This window comes from Suncus etruscus, chromosome 16 (assembly GCF_024139225.1).
Source record: "Suncus etruscus isolate mSunEtr1 chromosome 16, mSunEtr1.pri.cur, whole genome shotgun sequence".
Classification (NCBI taxonomy): domain Eukaryota; kingdom Metazoa; phylum Chordata; class Mammalia; order Eulipotyphla; family Soricidae; genus Suncus; species Suncus etruscus.
The window spans coordinates 66,366,208-66,389,939 of record NC_064863.1 but is presented as its reverse complement, the minus strand read 5'-3'; the positions used below and the strand labels follow the sequence as shown (position 1 = coordinate 66,389,939).

Sequence of the window (23,732 nt, the reverse complement as noted above, 5' to 3'; positions counted from 1 at the left end):
GCCTGTTTGGAAATGAGTAAACATATTTATGATGTTTGACTCTTTAGAAATCAATAAATGTATTCCTGTTGTGCTGTATTGATGTCTTGGGTGCAGAGTGCTGAATCAGTTTTTTTTTTTTTTTTTTGCCTGTTAGTTTGCTTTTTCTGAGTCAAGGCCAGTTATTAATCATTTGTTATTTGTCTGTATGAATCAGGAGTTTTATTAATGCTGTACAACCAAAAAAAGTATAAATAAATTTAGTGCTGAAATTAGTATAAGGCATTATCATATGATTTCACAACTTTATATTCATTAAAGTAGTTTTTTTTCAGTGATTTTTTTTTCAGATTTAATTTTATATATGGAATTTTCTACACTTTATATGTGGAATTTTCATCTAAAATTGTTTGGAGAAATTATTATGGTCATTGAAGATGTTTATGAGAGTTTAATATGGAGGTAGTTTTGTCAGTAAAACATTTTTATTTTGGGGGGCTTTTGGGTTATGTTAGGTGGTATTTGTGACTCATGACTGTGCTCAGAGATCACTCCTGGTGGGGATTAGGGAATAAATAATATGGGGTGTCAGGGATTGAACCTGTGTCAGCTGCATGAAGGCAAGTGCCTTGCCTGCTGTTCTATCTCACTGGCTCCTATAAAACATATTTTGAATGTGCTTTTTTTTTCTCTCTCTTTAGCCACCTCAAATCTCAAAAACATTTTTAATCAGTATTCTAATTTTCCATTTTCATTTACTTCAAATTGGAAAACTAACTTCAGTTCTCAAAATTAAAGTCCTTTTTGGAGTATTTGCTCTCCAAAAATACAACTGGTGTTACTTAAAATTTAAAAAAATCCTAAATTAAATAAGTTACATCCTCGCTTAGAACTTCTCATCTTAAACATTATTTCACACCATTATGTATTTTTCGCATCCCATAAACCTACAAAGCTCTCAATTCCTTTCACTTTTCTTCTTCCAAATGTTCTTAATTCCTTTCTTTGCCTTAATATATGCACATTCTTTATGTTTTAGTTTAAAGGTCAATCCTTTGGAATAGAGAGTGGAAACTCTACTTTTCTTCTTCATTCTGAGTTAGAAAGACATATAATCCAACCCCTCATTCCTTTCAACACATTTCAGACATTCAGAATTAGAGCAGAGAGGGGAGTATTGTTTCCCTGAATTCACTGACCTAAGGCAAATATAGTAGGGTGTTGGTTATACTTTAGGGGGGATATTTTAACTCTTACCCTCAATAGAAAAGAAGAGCTTACTAAACCTTCTGCTAGTGCTTTAATGAGTGCATTGATGATTCATTCAATAATTTTCAAAAATTTACCTGCTACTGAACTTTTTCTTCTTTCTCTTCCATCTCTAGTTTTTCTATTTTCTTTTTTTTTTTTAAATAACTTTGCTTTTGATCATCTTGAAACAAACGTATTATGATTAGTGATATCAACTATGTGATGCATTTTCTTTAAATAAATTTAATAATAAAAAATGAGAAAAATACTTTAGGGGGAATGTATGCATGCTCTGTTTCAAAAGTTAGGAATATGAGTTGGGAGTCTGTTCAAAGAAAAAAAGATGTCTTCACTAACACCCAGTGGAAAGTGGGCAGTAAATTTATTAGGTTTTGGACAGTTATACATATTTGACATACTGACCAAATTAAATTAAAGGGATTTCATAGTTTGACCAAGGTCACATTTGCTGTTAAAGGTCAGTACATAACTCAGGTCTCTCACAGAGTTCTTACAACTTAATAAATTTGATAGTATGGAAAGAAAATACTGTTAATACATAACATAATTATCAGGGAGAATGATTATTTTTATAAAATCTTTCTTTGAACACTTGTAAATATACCCCATTCTAGTATAAACCAGGTAGAAAAATTGGCTAAACTTATCAAAGATAAGTATGTCCAGTTTTTTTTTCTTTTTTGTAAAAAAAACAAGTCTCTATGTAGTAAGAATAAAATTGCAGAGTAGATAGATTTTATTCAGTCTTCCTTACTAACTTTATGACTCAGTAATGGGGGCCGGAGAGATAGCATGGAGGTAAGGCATTTGCCTTCATGCAGAAGGTCATTGGTTCAAATCCCGGCATCCCATATGGTCCCCCGTGCTTGCCAGGAGCGGTTTCTGGGAATGGAGCCAGGAGTAACTCCTGAGCACTGCTGGGTGTGACCCAAAAACAAAAAAAAAAAAATGACTCAGTAATGGTTGTGTTCACCTTTTACTACCAGAAAATCCTAACAGTAGGTGAGACAGGGGTAATCTTTTTCCACATAGTAAGTTCTGAAATGGTTGTCTAGAACTGGTTCAGCTTCTTCCCCATCCTTAGACATAGATTTTAATCGTCAAGGTTTCTTATCACATGAGCAGTGCTGTAAAAGGGTAAAAGATTTATTACATCATTCTTGCTATTTTTTTAACAGTAATCTTTCTTCAGATCCTTTGACCAAAACTGTATACCAAGTGGCCTGTTACAGCTAGAAAATGACCAGAGACAGTGAATGGGGCCATCTTTATTTTCTTCTCCTTTTTCTCATTGTACTTTAGCATGATAGCCCCAAGTCCTTAGGACTGTTAATTAGTTACTCTTTGTATTTTTTAGATTTACATTAGTGCAGAAGCATACAGTGGAATTTAACCAAGTGGCAATGGCTAATTCAGATGGATCCGAAGCTATGCTGAACAGAGTAATGACAAAAGATAATATTGGTGTCGCTGTGGTGTTAGAGGTCCACAAAGAACTATTCGGAGCAGGTGAGTGCAATTTAAATACTCTTTCTAAAAATAAACACTTCTAAGTGCAAATGCTTGCTATTATTTATTTCATAGTTACTGTCTTTGGAGGAAAGTTAAAGGGAGATGTCAGAAAATAGTGCTAATTGTACAAAGCATAAATTTCTTGGGTTATTATCAGGTTATCTATAAAAAGGAAAGTATTTAGTATGCTATTTCAAAGGTTATTTTAAATAGGAAATGTTTTTGTTGAGCTGAATTTGGAAATTATGACTTGGTTCTCTTTTTAGCCATATTTTTAGCTTCTTGATTGTGAAATCTTTTTGTCTTTAAGGTTAAGTACTTGGCACATTTTCTCTGATTTCTTTGTTATATCTCAGTCATTGTCAGGGAAAGAGCAGTATCTTTTATCTAGCTGGTACTTTTATATTTTAGATTATTAATAGCTGCTTCAATGTCAGAAACTTAGATGCTTTGGATATTCAAACTTACCTTTGTCATTTCCCCCATTTTACTTGTTGTCTTTGAGCATTTCTTTGTTTACTTATACTTTTTCCTTTACTTAGCTGTAGAATAACGTTTTTGTTTTCAGTGTAGATTTGTGTTATTCAAACCAATGTTTCCCAAATTGAACAATACCACTGACTCCTTAGGGAGTGAATAAGAACTTGTGCAGTTGGGAGTGGGGAGTTCTTCCTGTATGTTGTTTTAAAGAAAGTAGATTTCCAAGTGGGCTGCTGAGTGAGGGTTTTTTTTTTTTTTTTTAATTGTTTTATTTCCAGAAAAGGTTGCAGACAGTAATCCAAATAGGCTTGGGAACCTCTGATTCAAATCATGCAAATCTTACAAATCTCCTTTTCCTCCCTATTCTTCAGTTTACCCATCATGAAACATTTCTTTTGATAGTTTTGGGGCTACCCAGAGACTTTCCAGAATTTCTCCTAACTCTGCACTCAGGAATCACTCTTCGGGACCTTATGGGATGCTGGGGATTGAACTCAGGTTGGCTGCATGCAAGACAAGCACCCTACCACTGTGCTATTGCTTCAGCCCCCATCATCAAACACTTTAGAATGAGATTTTCAACTTCCTTTTTTAGAAACAAATTAACCATTCCTTTTTTTGTTTTTTGGGCCACAACTGGTGATGCTCCGGGGTTACTCCTAGCTATGCACTCAGAAATCATTCTTGGCTAGAGGGACCATATGGGATGCTGGATTCAACCGAGGTTTATCCTGGATCAGCTGTGTGCAAGCCAAACGCCCTACCACTGTGCTACCACTCTGGCAGTAGCCATTTCCATTTTACCTGTATATCCTTTCTGTTTTTATTCTTAAAAAGAAATGACACTTCCACCTTTTATGAATTTTAGTTTCAATTTGGAGAAAAAGGATGATAAATTACAGAATGTACATTATCATTCTGAAATGGTTTATAATCATAGAAGATAATTTAACATTTTAAAAACATTTTAATTTTAGCATCATTTACAATACCAATAATGGCAGGATTTCATAAATACAATGTTCCAATACCCCACCCTCTATCAGAGTGTCATCTCTCAATACCATCTCAAGCCCCGTTTCCTGTCCTCTACCATTGTACTTTTTTTTGTTTGTTTTGTTTGGAGGCCACTCAGCAATAATTAGGGATTACTTGTGCTCTGTATTCAGGAATTACTCCTAGCAATGCTTAGGAAACTATATGGTTTGTCGGAGATTGAACATGGCTTAGCTGCATGCAAGGCAAGTGCCCTATCCGCTATACTAGCTCTCCAGTCTTCATCATGTCCTTTACCATTGTAAACTTAGTTCTGTAGACCATTTCTCAGATAATGTTATCTTTGGCTATTTGTTATTCCAAGAAGATGATTTACTTTTATAGAAGGTACTTATACCCTTTGAAGGGACAAGTTTTTAATACTTAAAATAGTGAACATTTAATCTATAACTGAAGTGATGCTTTAAAACTTACTAGGAAAAGAAGACAGAATGTTGACTTTCAGTTTTTATCTAATTGCTTTAAAAACTATAGTTTTTCACTTTAATGGAAATGTGATGGTTGTGGGAGATTTCAACAGGTCGCTTTCACCACGGAAGAGATCCACTAGGCAGAACATCAATAAAGACATAATATCCCTAAATGAGAAACTATAAAGTTGGGAAAATAGATTTACACAGGATCTTCCATCCTCAAAAAACTAAATACATGTTCTTTTCTAGTGCACATGGAACATTCTCTAGGCTAAAATCACATTTTAGGATATAAGTCTAACTTAGAAACAAGATGCTGCTTAATAACAGCTGGATCAAATAGGAAATCAAGAAAGAAAGAAAATTATTCTGAGACCAATAATGAAAAAACAAGTTACCAAAATCTATGTGACACAGCAAAAGAAGTAATTAGGGGGGAAACTCATAGCTATACAAGTCTACATAAGAAAAGATGAGAAAAGATAAAAAAAACAGCCTAAAGGTATACCTTAAATATCTGGAAAACCAACAACACAAAACACAAATAAAAGAACAACAGAAATCAACAATATAAAAACTAAGAAAACAATATAAAGAATCAATGAAACCAAGAGCTGTTTTTCAAAGGAACAAGTAGACGAAACATTGGCAAGACACACAAGCCATAGCGATCAAAACAATATGTATTGGAGCAAAGACTTTTGGGCCAGTGGATCAGAACAGAATATTCCGTGATAAACCCCAAGTATATGGTAAACCTAAAGACATCCTCTTCAACAAATGGTGTTGATAACCAAATGTAAGAAATTAAAGTTGGATCAATATCTCACATCTTATACAAAAATGAACTCAGTGGAATAAAGACCTTGATATTAGACCTGAATCCATAAAGTACATTGAAGAAAACAGGCAGAACTGTCTGAGACCTAGAACTCAAAGGAGTCTTCAATGAGATGCCAGTGGCAAAGGCTACAGAATCAATCTGAATAAATGAGACTATATCAAACCAAACAATTTGTGTATGTATGGCCAAAAAAAGGGGGGGGGGCAGCTGAGTGGGAAAAAAATATTTCTACCCAACACAAGAGTTATGATATCACTTATATATAGTGTTTAGAATAACTGCATAAGAATGTAGTGGTTTGGGGGTCGAGAGAGTACAGTGGTAGGGCGTTTGCTTTGCATGCAGCAAATTCGAACAGACAGTGGTTCAAATCTCAGCATCCCATATGGTCTCCTGTGCCTGCCAGGAGTGACTTCTGAGCACAGAGCCAGGAGTAACCTCTGAGTATTGCTGGGTGTGACCCAAAAACCAAAAGAATAAATAAATAAATAAATAAATAAATAAATAAATAAATAAAGCAGTGATTTAAATGGGGGTTATTGAGAAAACTTTTGACCTCAGATATAGTGAGGAGAATTAAAGAAATTGAGTGGAGAAGAAAGATAGATATGAACTAAAGGGAGACAGGGACCAAAGGGACTTGGGTGCATAAGTGAAGTTTAAAAAAGGACAGAAAAAGATATCCAAGCTACAAAGTCAACAACAATGAAAGCATGAGAGTCAAACTTTATTTTTTTTGATATACCTATATTTCCTGTCCACAGGGCTTTTTATATAATCTTATCAAACTCTTTTTGTTCTTTTTTTTTTTTTTTGATTTTTGGGCCACACCCGGTAACGCTCAGGGGTTACTCCTGGCTATGCGCTCAGAAGTCGCTCCTGGCTTGGGGGACCATATGGGACGCCGGGGGATCGAACCGCGGTCCGTCTCCTAGGCTAGCGCAGGTAAGGCAGGCACCTTACCTCCAGCGCCACCGCCCGGCCCCTCTTTTTGTTCTTTTTAAAATATCTTTATACAATTTGATTACAAACATGATTGTAGTTGGGTTTCAGTCATGTAAAGAACACCCTCCTTCACCAGTGCAACATCCCATCACCAATGCCCCAAATCTCCCACCTCCTTCTCCCCTCCCCCTCTTGTATTTGAGACAGGCTTTCTACTTCCCTCATTCTTTCACATTGTTATGTTAGTTGTCAGTGTAGTTATTTTTCTAACTGCACTTATCACTCTTTGTGGTGAGCTTCATATCGAGGGCTGGACCTTCCAGCCCTCATCTCTATTGTCTTTGAGAATTATTGCAAAAATGTCATTTATTTTTCTTAAAACCCATTTATGAGTGATATTATTCTGTGTCTATCTCTCCCTCTGACTTATTTCACTCAGCATAATAGATTCCATGTACATCCATGTAGAGGAAAATTTCATGACTTCATCTCTCCTGACTGCTGCATAATACTCCATTGTATATAAATACCATGGCTTCTTTAGCCATTCATCTGTTGAAGGGCATCTTGGTTGTTTCCAGTCTAGTTATTGTAAATAGCACTGCAATGAATATAGGTGTGAGGAAGAGATTTTTGAAATGTACTTTTGTGTTCCTAGTGTATATCCCTAGAAGTGGTATAGCTGGATCATATGGGAGCTCAATTTCCAGTTTTTTGAGGAATCTCCACATTGTTTTCCATAAAGGCTGAGCTAGATGGCATTCCCACCAACAGTGAATAAGAGTTCCTTTCTCTCCACATCCCCATAAGCACCGATTATTCTTTTTTTTTTTTTTTTACTAATCTTCACATCTTCTTTTTTTTTTTGAATTGTTCATCTATATATTTCTATTTTTCTTTCTTTTTTTTTTTGTATTTTATTAAAACACCTTGATTACAAACATGATTGTGGTTGGGTTTTAGTCATGTAAAGAACATCCCCCATCACCAATGCAACATTCCCAACACCAGTGTCCCGAATCTCTGTCTTCCCCACCCCACCCCTGCCTATACTCTAAACAGGCTTTCTATTTCCCTCATACATTCTCATTGTTAGAATAGTTCACAATGTAGTTATTTCTCTAACTGAATTCATCACTCTTTGTGGTGAGCTTCATGAGGTGAGCTTGTAACTTCCAGCCCTCCTTTCTTTTGTCTCTGAAAATTATTATTGCAAGAATGTCTTTCATTTTTCTTAAAACCCATAGATGAGTGAGACTATTCTGCATCTCTCTCTCTCTCTCTTTCTCTCTCACTTATTTCACTCAGCATAATAGATTCCATGTACATTCATGTAGAGGAAAATTTCATGACTTCATCTCTTCTGACAGCTGCATAATATTCCATTGTGTATATGCACCACAGTTTCTTTAGCCATTCGTCTGTTGACGGGCATCTTGGTTGTTTCCAGAAGTCTTGCTATGGTAAAAAGTACTGCAATGAATATAGGTGTAAGGAAGGGATTTTTGTATTGTATTTTTGTGTTCCTAGGGTATATTCCTAGGAGTGGTATAGCTGGATCGAATGGGAGATTCCTCCGAAAACTGGAAATTGAGCTCCCAAGCACCGATTATTCTTGTTCTTTGTGATATGTGCCAGTCTCCGTGGTGTAAGATGATACCTTATTGTTGTTTTGATTTGCATCTCCCTGATGATTAGTGATGCAGAGCTTTTTTTTTCCTTTTGGTTTTGGTTTTTGGGCCATACCCAGTAATCTCAGAATATTACTCAGAACTCTGAGTAATCTCAGAAATTGCTCCTGCAGGCTCGGGGGACCATATGGGATGCCGGGATTTGAACTACCATCCTTCTGCATGCAAGGCAAAAGCCCTACCTACATGCTATCTCTCTGGCCCCGTGGAACATTTTTTCATGTGTCTTTTGGCCATTTGTATTTCTTCTTTGACAAAGTGTTTGTTTCTTCTCCCCATTTTTTGATGGGATTAGATTTTTTTCTTGTAAGGTTCTGTCAGTTTCTTGTATATTTTGGGTATTAGCCCCTTATCTGATGGGCATTGGATGAATAATTTCTCCCATTCAGTGGGTGGCTCTTGTATCCTACGTATTATTTTCTTTGAGGTGCAGAAGCTTCTCAGCTTAATATAGTCCCATCTGTTTATCTCTGCTTCCACTTGTTTGGAGACTGCTGTTTCCTCCTTAAAGGGAGATTTGGGACATTGGTGATGGGAATGTTGCACTGGTGATGGATGGTGTTCTTTACATGACTGAAACCCAAACACAATCATGTATGTAATAAAGTTGGTTAAATAAAAAAAAAAGATACCTTTAGTCTCAATGTCATGGAGTGTTTTACCTATGTGTTTTCTATATACCTTATGGTTTCAAGTCAGATATCAAGGTCTTTAATTTATTTGGATTTCACCTTTGTACATGGTGTTAGCTGGGGGTTTGAGTTCACTTTTTTGTAAGTGGCTAACCAATTGTGCCAACATGATTTGTTGAAGAGGCTTTCCTTGCTCCATTTAGGATTTCTTGCCCCTTTAAAAAAAATTAAGTGATTGTATATTTGGGGAACTTTCTCTGAGTACTCAAGCCTATTGCAGTGATATGAGGATCTGTCTTTATTCCAGTATCATGGTGTTTTGATAACTATTGCTTTGTAATACAGACTCAGACTTTAATAGTGTGAGCCAGGGATGATGTCATGGAATGGACTCTCAGAAGATTAGTGGAGGGAAATTAATACTGGTATTGAGACTAGTGCTAAAACATTGTATGTTTGGAACTTGTCTGGAACTCAACTATGAATAACTTTGTAAATCACAATGCTTTAAATAATTTTTTAAATCTCAAATTTTTGTAAAGAAATGTAGTTTTTATCACATAAAATAAAAGTTTTAATTACTTGCTTATTCAGCTGTTAAAAATAAAGTTTGTGACAGAAGGAAGTTTTACAAAAAAGGGATAGAAAAATAGGTCTTTTTCTGCTCATGTTTCACATAGTTTATAATTTTAGTAAGCTATTTACGAGATATTTCTATGGAAATTTCAATAGAAAATTAATTTTTGTCTTTACTAATCCAGCAATATAACATATGAGTCTCATCTCCTTCATTATCTCAGATCATCTTTTATCTTCTTTTAACAACATACAGGATGTGTCTAGTTTTAATGAAAGTATCGTATGTGCATATTTTACTTTTTGTCTTAAATATTTATGGAATTTTTTTGTCAATACAGGTTAACTAAGTTTAGTTTTAGCTGCTTTTAATGTATTTTTTGTCCCTCATTTCTAAAAGTACATGTTATTATTTATTTTGATAGAATTGAGAGAGGCTAGGGAGGGTACAAATAGTTATAAAGTTTTCTATTTGAGTATATTCTTGTCCAAATGAATCTAAGCATCCAAAAGTTACATGCTAGGCCCAAGACCACACTAATTAATAATGAAGCCGGGTCTAAAATCTAAGAGTCCATACTCTTAGAGCGTACTACTGCTTATCATTAAAAGGATTACTTTATTTTGAAGCTGTATATGAAGTTGGTTAAAAATTCACTTCTTTATTCACTTCCTTATTCTACTGATGCTCTGCCTCTGATATTTTCAAAAAGTACAAGATATTGGAAGAATTCATATTAAGATTTAAATACTCAACTGGAAACCTGTCTCAGGTTATTGTGAAATTTAAAGGATGGATTTTTTTTCTCTTCTAAATATCTTTTTTTACAATATCTTTATAGTTGGGTTCAGTCATAAAAAGTACACCCCCCTTGACTGGTGCAACCTTCCCTTCACCAATGCCACCCATCTCATTCACCTCCTGCCTGTCTTTGAGACAGGTATTCTATTTTTCTCACTACCATTGTCATGGCAGTTGTTAGTGTAGTTATTTTTCTAAGTGTACTCACCAGTCTTTGTGGTAAGCCTCATATTGACTGGAAGGATCAACCCACAATCTGAAGACTAGAGATATTTAAAGTACTTTTTCACACCAGGAATCCAGCAAATTAAGATAATTTTTTGATTTTATCATGCTATAATTTTAAACTTGGGCTTATAGAGAAAAAGTCATAAGCTTTCTTGAAAGGATCAGGCTATTAAAATTTTAGACTGTGGTAAAAGGTCTATATCAAACATAAAAAATTTTTGTAGGCTTTTAAGTAATGTAAAACCAGCTTAAAGATTCTAGATACAGAAAAAGCTGGTGGGCCAAATTTAGCCTATATGTGGTCTGCTCTTTTTGTTTTGTTCTTTTATTTATTTGTCTTAAAACATTTATATTGACTGGAATTTACAATACTGTTAGTTATATTTTTTATTCCAGCTCCACGCTCATTACCAGAGATGGGCTTCTGTTGTTGACCTTAATCTGTGGGAATAGTTTCTTTTTGGGTCATCAGAACCTAAGTCCATGTATTGGGTGAGGGTTTATTGTTGTTGTTGTTTTATGATCACAGGAATGTTTTATGATACGGAATGCTAGGGCTTGAACCCAGGTTGGTCTTAAGCAGAGTAGTTACCCTGCCTGCTGTACTATTGCTTCATCCCTAGAACCTGTGCACTTTAGCTTTTAATATCTATTTTATTTGATCAAAAAGAAGATATAAATCAATGGGCTATTAGTTAAGAAGATATAAATTAAGAAGTGGCTATAAGATTTGGGGTGAAAACTTTAGAATACTGTCTTAATATGTGCGAATAACCTTATCCTTTTTTTCTAATTTTTAACTATAGGTATGAAGCCTATTCATGCTGCAGACAAACAACTCCTTATAGTGGCTAATGCCCACATGCATTGGGACCCAGAGTATTCTGATGTGAAACTTATTCAGACCATGATGTTTGTCTCAGAGGTTAAAAACATTCTGGAGAAAGCCTCTAGTAGGCCAGGCAGCCCAACTGCAGATCCTAATTCCATCCCGCTGGTGCTATGTGCAGATCTTAACTCATTGCCAGATTCAGGTATTTACAACAGCATTTCTCATTGTTTTTACTTCTTGGGGTCAGGGAGAAGAAGGGTAGTGAACACATGACAGGGGCCACTTTCAGTGGGGTGTTATACAAAGGACTAAACTCCAGGGTCCCTTCATGCAAAGGGACCTACATTTAGTCCTACATCTAGTCTTACATCTCCAAAACCTTTTGTTACTTTTCATTTAACTTTCTGAAAAGCTAGCTAGATCCCAACCTTTGAGTAGAGAATTTGTTTTCTAAAATTGGAATGTATCAATTAGAAGCCTAGAGAAGTAGTAGTTTAATTTGACCAGAGTTATGTTAAAGAAGTTATTTTTAAGGGTGTATTTAGGGTTAAGGTACATAGAACCATCAATGATTCATTGCTTTTCCGGTAGAGAAATTAGGGACTCATGGTTACCCCTCAATTAAAGTGGAAAGAGGAACTGATATCAGAACTTAGGGAAAGTGATATAAGGAGAAGGCTATTCACAGAGCAACAATAACTTTAAATTTTGTGATATAGTCAATCCTTGACTAACCAATAAAAAAGACAGGGAATGTTTATTCTTACCTCATTTATCACCTGGCCATTTATTCTTATGACCAAATACCAACAGGAAACTTGAGGGTGAGGGATTTGCAGGTGATTCAAATAAGGGTTGTCTTCTGAGGAATTATAGAAAGATGATAATAACAACAACAATAATAATAGAGAAGGGTGGTCTGAAGAGACAATAGTATTCAGTTCTAATAATGTTGACAACTTTTATATTCATGAAATTTTAATTGAATGCTGCTAGAATCTCAAGTTCCTTCTTCACTTTTACTAATTTTATAAAATTGGTTTTTATTATTTTTTTTTTCTGTTTTGTTTTTTGGGGGCTAGGGGATTACATCCAGCAATACTCAGGGGTTACTCCAAGCTCTGCACTCAGGAACTACTACTCCTTATTGCTTGGGAACCATATGGAACGCAAGGAATCAAACCCAGACAGATAGTTCTAGTGTAACAAATGCCAATGTTCTATCTCTCTAGTTCCTAATTTTAGATCATTCTTAATAAACGATTCTGTATTTTAGACACTAAATTTCAAATGTTAAACATTAAGGTATTACTCATTTGCTATCACCAATGCATTTTTATATTTTTAGTTACGTATTAAGTATTTAAAGCAATTTCTATAATAAATACAAAATAGATCAAATGCTAATAGATATAATATTTGTAAAAGTTACAAAACTAGTAAACATTGTTTTCCCTTTGCATAAATGCTGTCATCCCTTTACAAAATGCTTATTTCATCCTGTAGCCTCAGGACTACCGTAACTATATTCTTATTTCATAATTCCTTACTTAGTATTATGCACACAGTTTTTTAAAATTAATATCTTTATTTAAACACTGTGATTACAAATATGATTGTAGTTGGGTTCCAGTCATGTAAAGAACACCCTCTTCACCAGTACAACATTCCCATCACAATGTCCCAAGTCTCCCTCCTCCCCACCCACCCCACCTGTACACGAGACAGGCTTTCTACTTTCCTCATTCATTCACATTGTTATTATAGTTCTCAATGTAGTTATTTCTCTTAACTGCACTCATCACTCTTTTTTTTGGTGAGCTTCATATTGTGAGCTGGACCTTCCAGCCCTCCTCTTTTGTCTCTGAGAATTATTGTAAAAATGTATTTTATTTTTCTTAAAACCCAAAGATGAATGAGACTATTCTGCATCTATCTCTCTCCCTCTGACTTATTTCACTCAGCATAATAGATTCCATGTACATTCATGTAGAGGAAAATTTTATGACTTCATCTCTCCTAATGGCTGCATAATATTCCATTGTGTATATGTACCACAGTTCCTTTAGCCATTCATCTGTTGAAGGGCATCTTGGTTGTTTCCACAGTCTGGCTATTGTAAATAGTGCTGCAATGAATAACAGTCTGAGGAAGGGATTTTTGTATTGTATTTTTGTGTTCCTAAGGTATATCCCTAGGAGTGGTATAGCTGGATCATATGGAAGCTCAATTTCCAGTTTTTGGAGGAATCACCATATCGCTTTCCATAAAGGTTGGACTAGACGGCATTCCCGTCAGCAGTAAATGAGAGTTCCTTTCTCCCCACATCCCTGCCAGCACTGCTTGTTTTTATTCTTTGTGATGTGTGCCAATCTCTGTGGCATGAGAAGGTACCACATAGTTGTTTTGATTTGTATCTCCCTGATGATTAGTGATGTGGATCATTTTTCATGTGCCTTTTGTCCATTTGTATTTTTCTTTGACAAAGTATCTGTTCATTTCTTCTCCCCATATTTTGATGGGATTGGATGGTTTTTTCTTGTAAAGTTCTGTCAGTGTCTTGTATATTTTGGATATTAGCCCCTTATCTGATGGGTATTGGGTGAATAGTTTCTCCCACTCAGTGGGTGGCTCTTGTATCCTGGGCACTATTTCCTTTGAGGTATGTACATGATTTTTATTGGAGTACTCTTGATATAGATCACTCTGTGTGTATATAATTTTTTTGTTTGCTTTTGGGCCACACCCAGCTGTACTCGGGGATATTTTTTGGCTCTGCACTCAAAAATTACTCCTGGCAATGCTCAGGGGAATGCCAGTGATCAAACTCAGGTCAACTTCATGCATGGCAAGTACCCTACCTGTTCTAGTATTGCTTTGGCCATCTCACTGTGTATATCTTTAAGAGAGTAGGTACATTTATATCTTTTCAGATGCATGTTTCTATGCCACAGCCACCACTCAAGTGCTAATTAAGCTACCCACCACCATTCATTGTACTAACTCTGGTAAACTCAATTCTGCAGTCAAAATCCAAGTGTTTATTTTGTTTGGGCTGTGTTGTCAGCTTGGTTTCTTTATATGCCATATGTGAGTAGTCTTATTGTTATTTGCTATTTATCCTTCTGATTTATTCATATAAATCAGATTGCATATAGCTGTAAGCAAATTTTTTCGTGATCCTTTTTTCTTGAGTTTAATTGTTATCAAATACACATTTCCTGATCTTATTTGGTTTGTTTAAGCCCATGAGCTGTCATTTGGTATTAGAATTTTGTGAGTTGATTTTGAAGTCAGTATTAAAAAAGAATGGTGAATCATGGTTATTTTCCCCATAGAAGATCTGCAACATAGGACTTTTATTTCTCATTTTTGTAATAAATGGGAAAATCTTTTATCTCAGAATTATTTGTGTCAAGTGTATGAAATACTTAAGAACTCTATCAAGCAGGTAGACAATATAAGTTAAATTATACATTCTTTTCAGCTTTTTAGAATACTGATATTGGGGAGGGGGGGGCCACAGTACTTAGTACAACAGGTAAGGTGCATTTCTTATACACAGCCTACCTATGTTCCTCAGCATCCATTATGGTCCTCTGAGCCTGCTAGGAGTGATCCCTGAACTCAGCCAGGAGAAAGTCCATGAGCATTGCTGGGTGCGGCTTCAAAACAAAACAAAATACTGATATTGTGTCCTCATTTATATATGTTGCTGTCATTTATTATCACAAGTAAGAGATGACTAGGAGTGTTAATTATCATGATAAGAAAGGATTGTAGTAATTTTTCTATGTTTAATTAGAAAGGGATTTATGAATTGTATTTTTGTGTTCTTTGGGTATATCCCTAGAAGTGGTATAGCTGGATCATCTGGGAGCTCAATTTTCAGTTTTTTGAGGAATCTCCATATTGTTTTTCCTAAAGGCTGAACTAGACGGCATTCCCATCAGCAGTGAATGAGAGTTCCTTTCTCCCCACATCCCCGCCAGCACTGATTGTTCTTGTGCTTTGTGATGTGTGCCAGAGTCTGTGGTATGAGATGGTACCTCATTGTAATTTTGATTTGTATCTCCCTGATGATTAGTGATGTGGAGCATTTTTTTTATGTGTCTTTTGGCCATTTGTATTTCTTCTTTGACAAAGTGTCTGTTCATTTCTTCTCCCCATTTTTTGATGGGGCTATACCGTATTTGCCAGCTTATAAGACGACCCTTCAACCCATGAAAAACTTCCTAAAAGTCTTAAAAGTAAGAGGGGTGCGGATCACTGGTCCCTGAAGCTGGAACAAGTTTCAGCATACCGTATACCAGCATATAATATGACTCCCTACTTTTAGGAAGTTTTTCATGGGTTGAAGGGTCATCTTATACGCCGGCGAAAAGGTATGTGTTTTTCTTATTAAGTTTTGTCAGCACCTTGTATATTTTTGATATTAGCCCTTTGTCTGATGGGTATTGAGTGAATAGTTTCTCCCATTCTGTGGGTGGCTTTTGTATCCTAGGCACTATTTCCTTTGAGGTACAGAAGCTTCTCAGCTTAATATAGTCCCATCAGTTTGTCTCTGCTTCGACTTGTTTGGAGAGTGTTGTTTCCTCCTTGAAGATGTCTTTAGTCTCAGTGTCATAGAGTGTTTTACCTATGTGTTGTTCTACGTACCTTATGGTTTGGGGCCTGATATCAAGGTCTTTAATCCATTTGGATTTGATCTTTGTGCATGGAGTTAGATGGGGTCTTAGTTCGCTTTTTTGCAAGTGGCTAACCAGTTGTGTCTACACCACTTGTTAAAGAGACTTTCCTTGCTCCATTTTGGATTTCTTGCCCCTTTATCAAAGTTTAGTTGATTAGTTTGGGGAACTTTTTGGTGTTAGATTTAAAAAAAAAAACAGTCTTACTCAAAATAAAAAATGATGATGGCTACTTAATCTGACACTAAAATATTGAAGGTTAATTTTTTGCAAGTGTTCTTAAAATTTTTTGGTGATATGTGCTGTAACTTATATATTACTCAAATTACTTGTAAAGAATATTAGAATACTAATGGGATGGTTCTTCGAGATACTAAGAACATTTTGAAGTGAAGATAGTCCTGGTAGTTGACACTGTAAGCCTTGTGAATAATTTTTCTTGATAATATTGGACTTGAATTCACAGCATATATTCATGTAATATCTGTGCTCTACTGCTGAACTGTATTTCCAGCCTTTGGAACCCTTTAGAAAACTGGGGGTTTTGGGGGGGAGGTGACGCTGATATGTGTTCCCAAGAAGCAACTCCCTTTAAGTTTGATTAAATTCTCATATGAGGGCCGGAGCAATAGCACAGCAGTAGGGTATTTGTCTTTCACACGGCAAACCAGGGACAGACTTGGCTTTGATTTCTGGCATCTCATAAGGTCCCTGAGCCTACCAGGAGCAATTTCAGAGCATGGCACTCAGGAACCCTGAGTGTTGCTCTGTGTGGCCCCAAAACTTAAATAAAATTCTCACATGAGCTTGAGACTTGATTTTTAATTTTTTTTTTCTTGCTGCTGCTTTTACTTGATTTTAAGCCATACTCATCAGTACTCAGGACTTATTTCTGTAAAACTATAGCTGCCCCTCAAACTGGTGAAAACCATTGCCTAATCCATTATGTTCTTTATGGTGTTAGATTGAAAAAAAAGTTTTTTCAGGGATCACTTCTGGTGGTGCACATGGGACATATGGGAATCAAACCTGGGTTAGCCAAGTGCAAGGCAGGACTCCACTCCATATACAATCTCTCTAGCCCCTGCTAATTTGATTTCTTAAAATTTTAAACAACAAAGAGCAATATTCAGATATGAAAGCCACTTGAATCTGGTCCATCCACCTGGCAATGAATTTGGGTTGAGAAGTCTTGTATAAAGTCTAAAATATAAAAGGTAGTGTTTATTCTGTTTTTTTACTAGGTGTTGTGGAATATTTAAGCAATGGAGGAGTAGCTGACAACCATAAAGACTTCAAGGAGCTAAGGTACAATGAGTGTCTTATGAATTTCAGCTGCAATGGAAAGAATGGAAGCTCAGAAGGAAGAATTACTCATGGCTTCCAACTGAAGAGCGCCTATGAAAATAACTTGATGCCTTACACCAATTACACCTTTGATTTCAAAGTAAGAGACAATCTCTGTGGTGTTGTAAAATTATTTAAAATATGTGACAAGCTATATATGCACTTAACATTTATGAATATAGCTAATTTTTAATGATATTTTAATATAAATATTAAATACATTAAACATAAATTATATGGATATGAATATATAATAAATTATTATATAAATGTATATATTAAATATAAATGAATAAATTTATATTAGTAAATTAATATAATTAATCTTCACTTGTCTATATCATCCCTAAGTTTAATTTTTCAAGGGAATGTTGCACTGGTGAAGGGGAGGTATTCTGTTTATGACTGAAACCCAACTACAAACATGCTTGTAATCAGGTGCTTAAATTTTTATAATAAATAAATTTAAAAAAGGATATAATTTTATAATAGCTAAACTCACCTTGAATGAATTTATATCTATTTTCAAAATCTTAATATTTTGTAATGATATCTTCTTATCTTAGAGAATCTCCAGAGCTAGAGTGATAGGACAGCTGCTATGGCACTTGCCTTGCACAGTCAACTGGGGTTTGATTCCCTGTATCCCATATAGTTCCCTGAGCACGACCTGGAGTGATCCCTAAGCATAGCTAGGTGTGCCCACCCTCCCCCATGCAAAAAAAACCTCCTTTTTAATTGAGGAGGCTGAAAAGTACTGTTCTTAGGATTGTTTTATTATATTTATATCATTGTAATAATGTTTTTCCTAGGCAGTGGAACACTCCAACTTGCAAAGGGAGGAAAAAAATATTGGAGGTTCCAATGCAGACCAGTTGTTCTTTTAGAAAAGTTGATTGTAATGGCTTCTTATTTAATCACTTTCTCTTTAACAGTTTTTTTTTTTTTTTATTGACTGTATTTGCCTATACCTTTTTTAATGTCATCTCTTTGACATTGAAGCTTCCAATTAAACACATCTTTGTCTCTGTAGTATTTAACCTCTTGGGGTCTGGGGCCTTGGGGTCTGGGGGTCTGGCATTGAGCCACATTCTGCTATGCTTATGACCACTTTTGACACAGTGCTCAGGAGACTATTTATGGGTGCTGGGGATGGAACCCATTTTAACTGCTTACAAGGCAAATACCTTACCCTTTGTCCCCTTTGTCCTGGCTCATGGAGCCTATATTTTCAAGGTTTCTAATGACACTGAAAGCTAATGTACATATTGACAATCAAATAAAATGATGATATATATATAAAATGATGATATATAGGTGTATAGATGATATATGGACAGTTTTGCTTAGCATAAACAGTTGAGAATACTTCATTTACTCTTTATTTTTTTAAATATAAGTCAAGCAAGCTAAAACCACCTTGACCTTTATTGACTCTTCCTAACATTGCATGTTAGGAATTAGCTAAAATGAAACTGATGCCTAAACTGATACCTCTTACTAATACATTTTCATGACTGTTTGAACTTGAAGGGTAAATCCCTAGCTTAAGTAAATTATTCGGCTGTGCTCAGGAGTTACTCCTGGCTCTACACTCAGAAATCACTCCTGTCAGGCTTGGGAATCCATATGAAATACTGGGGATCTAACCCAGGTTGGCCACATGCAAGGCAAACTCCCTACCTGCTGTCCTATCATTTCGGCCCTGAAGTAAATTCTTAAATATGATTTTGAATAATACCCTTCCTTTAAAAGAACTATTTTTAAGGTATGGTTATATCAAAATAAGTGGTAGGGCTTATTTATAAAATTGGATAATAAATTGTTTTTGTGGGGAGTTGCCTCTATTATTGCTATGGCCCAGTAAAATTTTTTATTAACTTTAAAAATATTAATACATTTTAATTTAATCACTGAGAGATACAGTTACAAAGTTGTTCATGATGAAATTGTAGTCATGCATGTACGCCACCCTTCACCAGAGCACATTTTTCTCCACAAATGTCCCCAGTTTCTCTCCCCCATCACTTTCCTCCGGCCTGCCTCTGGGGCATACATTTTATCTTCCCCCCACCCTTTCTTTCTCTCTTTCCCCGCTTCTCTTCTTCCTTTCCTCCCCCCTTTTAGACACTGTTCTTTACAATATTGTTACTGGAGGAGTATCTTGCATATCACTTTATGTCCTTTCAGCACCCAGTTCTTTTACCAGAGTGATTATATCCTACTATTATTCACATTGAGGTCCACTCTCTGTTCTAACTGAACCCCTACTCTTTGTGGCAAGCTTCTTGCCCATTTCCCACCACCAATGTCAAGTTTCTCTCTCATGCTCCCTGATATTGCCATACTGGTTTGTTTGTTTGTTTGTTTGTTTTTTTTTTTTTTTTGGTTTTTGGGCCACACCCGTTTGATGCTCAGGGGTTACTCCTGGCTATGTGCTCAGAAATCGCCCCTGGCTTGGGGGGACCATATGGGACGCCGGGGGATCGAACCGCGGTCCGTTCCTTGGTAGCGCTTACAAGGCAGACACCTTATCTCTAGCGCCACCTTCCCGGCCCCTGTTTGTTTGTTTTTATATCCTACAATGAGTATGATCATTCTGTGTCATTCTATGGCTCATTTCACTCGGTGTATTACTCTCCATATTTATCTGTGTATAAGCAAATATTATAAGTTTGTTATTACTAAACACTGCATAGTATTCTATGGTGTAGATGTACTGTAGTTTATTTATCCATACTCAACTGTTCTCGGACACTTGCTTTGTTTCCAGAATCTGGCTATTAAATATACTACAATGAACATGGAATTCAGGTGCCTTCTGCACTGTGCTTTTGAGTCCTTAGGGTATATTCCCAGGAGTTGCATACCGGGTCATATGAGAGCTCAGTGTATAGATTTTTGAGGAAAATCCATATTGTTTTCCCAAAAAGGTTGAACCAATCTACATTCTCACCAGCAGTGAATGAGAGCCCCTTTTTCCCCACATCTGTGCCAGCACCACTTGTTTTTGTTCTTCTTGATGTGTGCCAGTCTCTATTGTAGTATAGTTTGAAGTTGGGACAAGGGATGCCTCCCACCGCCAGTCTTCTTTTTGCAACTGCCTTAGCTATTCTTGGAGGTTTATTGTTCCATATGAATTTCAGGAGTGTTTGATCTATTTATTTGAGAAATCACAGGTATCCATATAGGAACTGCATTGAGTATTTGGGGAGTATTGCCATTTTAATGATGTTAATCCTAATCCATGAGCAGGGGATTTTTTCCATTTCCTCAAGTCTTTTTATTTCTTGCAGTTATGTTTTCTAGTTGATTTTTTTAAATAGAAGTCTTTCACTTCTTTAATTATGTTGATTCTGAGTACTTGATTTTCTGAGGCATGATTGTAAATGGGATTGAGTGGGTTTTTTTGGTGTTTTTTTGTTTGGTTGGTTGGTTTTGTTTTGGGGCCACACCTGGTGACGCTCGGGGGTTACTCCTGGCTATGTGCTCAGAAATTGCTCTTGGCTTGGGGGACCATATGGAACACCAGGGGATCAAACCACGGTCCATCTAGGTCAACTGCATGCAATGGCCCTACCATTGCGCCACCTCTCCGACTCCTGGGATTGTTTTTTAATGTCTCTTTCTTCCAATTATTGTATATCGAAAAGCTGTGTACTTTTGCATGTTAATGTTGTAGCCAGCCACTTTACTTATGGAGATCTATTTGTTTCTAGAGGCTCTTTTTGTTTTGTTTTGTTTTCTGGGGTCACCCCCACCTATGCTCAGGGGTTACCTACGCTCAGAAATCACTTCTGGCAGGTTTGGGGGAACACATGGGATGCCAGGATTTGAACCAAATCCTGAATCTGCCCGTGTTGAAGCCTAAGGCCCTACTGCTGTGCTGTCTCTCCAGCCACCCTCTAAGGCTCTTTTTGTGGAATCTTTAGGGTTTTATAAGTATAGTATTCTATCATCTAAAAATATGAGAGCTTGAATTGTTCCTGTTGCATCTAAATACCCTTGATATTTGCGATGGAAAGTACTCCCAATATTTTATTGTTTAGAAGTGGTGAGAGTGGGCAACTTTGTCTTATGCCTGAGTTTAGAGGGAAGGCTTTTAATTTTTCTCATTGAATATATTGCTTGCATGGGCGTGTGGTCCAATGTCTTTGACTATATTAACTATATATACACATATATAATTATCTACAATCAAATGCCTTTGATTCCAATTTTGTTGATAGTTTTTATCATGGGTGGGTTCTGGATCCTATCAAATGCTTTCTCTGCATCCATTTATATATAGTTTTTATTTTTTTATTGATATAGTATATTATGTTGATATCTTGTATATGTTAAACGATCCTTGCATTCTTGGGATGAAACCTGTTTGTCATGGCGTATGATTTTTTTATGCATTTTGGATTGTATTTGCTAGTATTTTGTTAAGGATTTTTGCATCTGCTTTCATCAGGGATATTGGCCTGTATTTCTCTTTCTTGGTGGCGTGTCTCTGTGCTTTTGAAATTAGTGTGATGTTTGCTTCATAGAAACTATTTGGGAGTATTTCTGTTCCTTTGATTTGCAGAAATGGCCTTATAAGAAATATCAGTAGATCCTTTTTAAAGTTGAAAAAAATTCACTAGTGACTTCATTCAGGCCTGGGCTTTTGTTTTTAGGAATACATTTGATTACCATTTCAGTTTCTTTAATAGTAGTAGGTCTGTTCAGATATTCCAACTCACCTTGGTTCAATCTTGGGAGATGATAGAATTCCAAGAATTTGTTCATTTCTTTTAGATTCTCATTTTGTGGCATAGAGGTTTTCAAAGTATATAATCCTGAACTAAAATCAAAATATATGGTTTTATTAACTATGTATGTTTGTTTATATATATTTTATTTTCTGCTTATGTATAATTTCCATAGTGTAATTTCCATAATGCTTATTGATAAGATTTCACTAACCAGAGCAAGTTTATTTTAAAGATGCATAGATATGGTTTGATGGTTTGTCTTTTCAGTTTTGCTTTTCTCATGTAAAAATGCAAGGTTCTGGGGCCGGGCGGTGGCGCTGGAGGTAAGGTGCCTGCCTTGCCTGCGCTAGCCTAGGACGGACCGCGGTTTGATCCCCCGGCGTCCCATATGGTCCCCCAAGCCAGGAGCGAGTTCTGAGCGCATAGCCAGGAGTAACCCCTGAGCGTCACCGGGTGTGGCCCAAAAACCAAAAAAAAAAAAAAAAAATGCAAGGTTCTATCAGTCTAAAAGAGTACTGTTTCCCTTTAAAGTTATCCATAAATATCCATTGAAGACGAGCCTCATTTCATTATTGTCAAGATTATTGTGGATATTGAAGTTAAAGGTTATTTAATTTTTTGGTTTTGCAAATTATAATTTGTTCTTGTATATACTGTAATTTTTTTCTAATTATATATTTCCCCTACTTCTCTATTCTCTTTTCAGGGTGTGATTGACTACATTTTCTATTCCAAGACTCATATGAACGTGCTTGGTGTTCTGGGGCCTTTAGATCCTCAATGGCTGGTTGAGAACAACATCACTGGGTGTCCACACCCTCACATCCCTTCAGACCACTTCTCACTGTTAACACAACTTGAACTCCACCCTCCACTCCTGCCTCTTGTCAATGGTGTTCACTTGCCTAATCGGAGGTAGTGGAGTACTACCCCGCAAAGACGGGGATCTGTTGCTATGGACCTGTACAGTTGTAAATCAAAGTATGTAGGAGTGAAGTATGGCCATCCTTAAGCTGCTTCTTCAGGTTCCTTTCATTATGTGTTTGCTGTAATATCTTGTACATTTTTGTGCATTTTGGTATCATTTGGCACTAGGGCTGGAACCAAAGTATTACCCTTCCCAAATTTTTAATTTAACATGTTTTTAATTGGACCTTTTTCCTATTTTATCTAAAGTTATTAGTATTCATAATTGAAAAGTCACCAATGTGAGACTCAATAGCAGTATATTTTGTTTTTTAAAAGAACAAATACTGTATTTTGAATTATTTCAAATGTCCAGCCAATTTTGTGAAAGGCAATTTAAAACAGCTGTAAGTACAAGATTTTAAACTAAATGACATGCCTTACAGGTAAAACGTACTTCAATTTTCTTTTTCCATTATTGCAGTCTTATTTTTGGGTTTCCAAGTCATTTGCATAGTTAACAGAGCACTTAAATTTGCCAGATTTTAACATAAACTATGACATGGCCTCTAGCCATCCTAAGAAAAATTTAGAAATTAGAAGTTTTTGAACAATATACTTTCAAAATCAAACATTTAATAACACATGACAGTTTATTAGGCAAAATGCTGTTTGGTGTTTTTGTATTTTTTTTTTTAAGAATCACTTTGAACTTTGTTCCTTTAATGGTTATAATCTTATTACAAATCTTCTACGTCTGGTTCTTCAGGCTTTAGGTTTATTTTTT

General features: G+C 35.9%; 1 protein-coding gene across 1 annotated transcript in view; it reads left to right on the top strand.

Moving 5' to 3' along the window:
• Nucleotides 1-23,373, top strand: part of CNOT6L (CCR4-NOT transcription complex subunit 6 like) — a 98,580-nt gene extending 75,207 nt beyond the window's left edge. The window contains exons 9-12 of the mRNA XM_049790256.1: nucleotides 2,609-2,760; nucleotides 11,237-11,464; nucleotides 17,195-17,397; nucleotides 22,746-23,373. Of these exons, the coding sequence (XP_049646213.1) occupies nucleotides 2,609-2,760; nucleotides 11,237-11,464; nucleotides 17,195-17,397; nucleotides 22,746-22,958 (796 nt within the window). The 3' untranslated portion in view covers nucleotides 22,959-23,373. The remainder of the gene's footprint in view (nucleotides 1-2,608; nucleotides 2,761-11,236; nucleotides 11,465-17,194; nucleotides 17,398-22,745) is intronic.
• The last annotated feature ends 359 nt before the right edge of the window (nucleotides 23,374-23,732 follow it).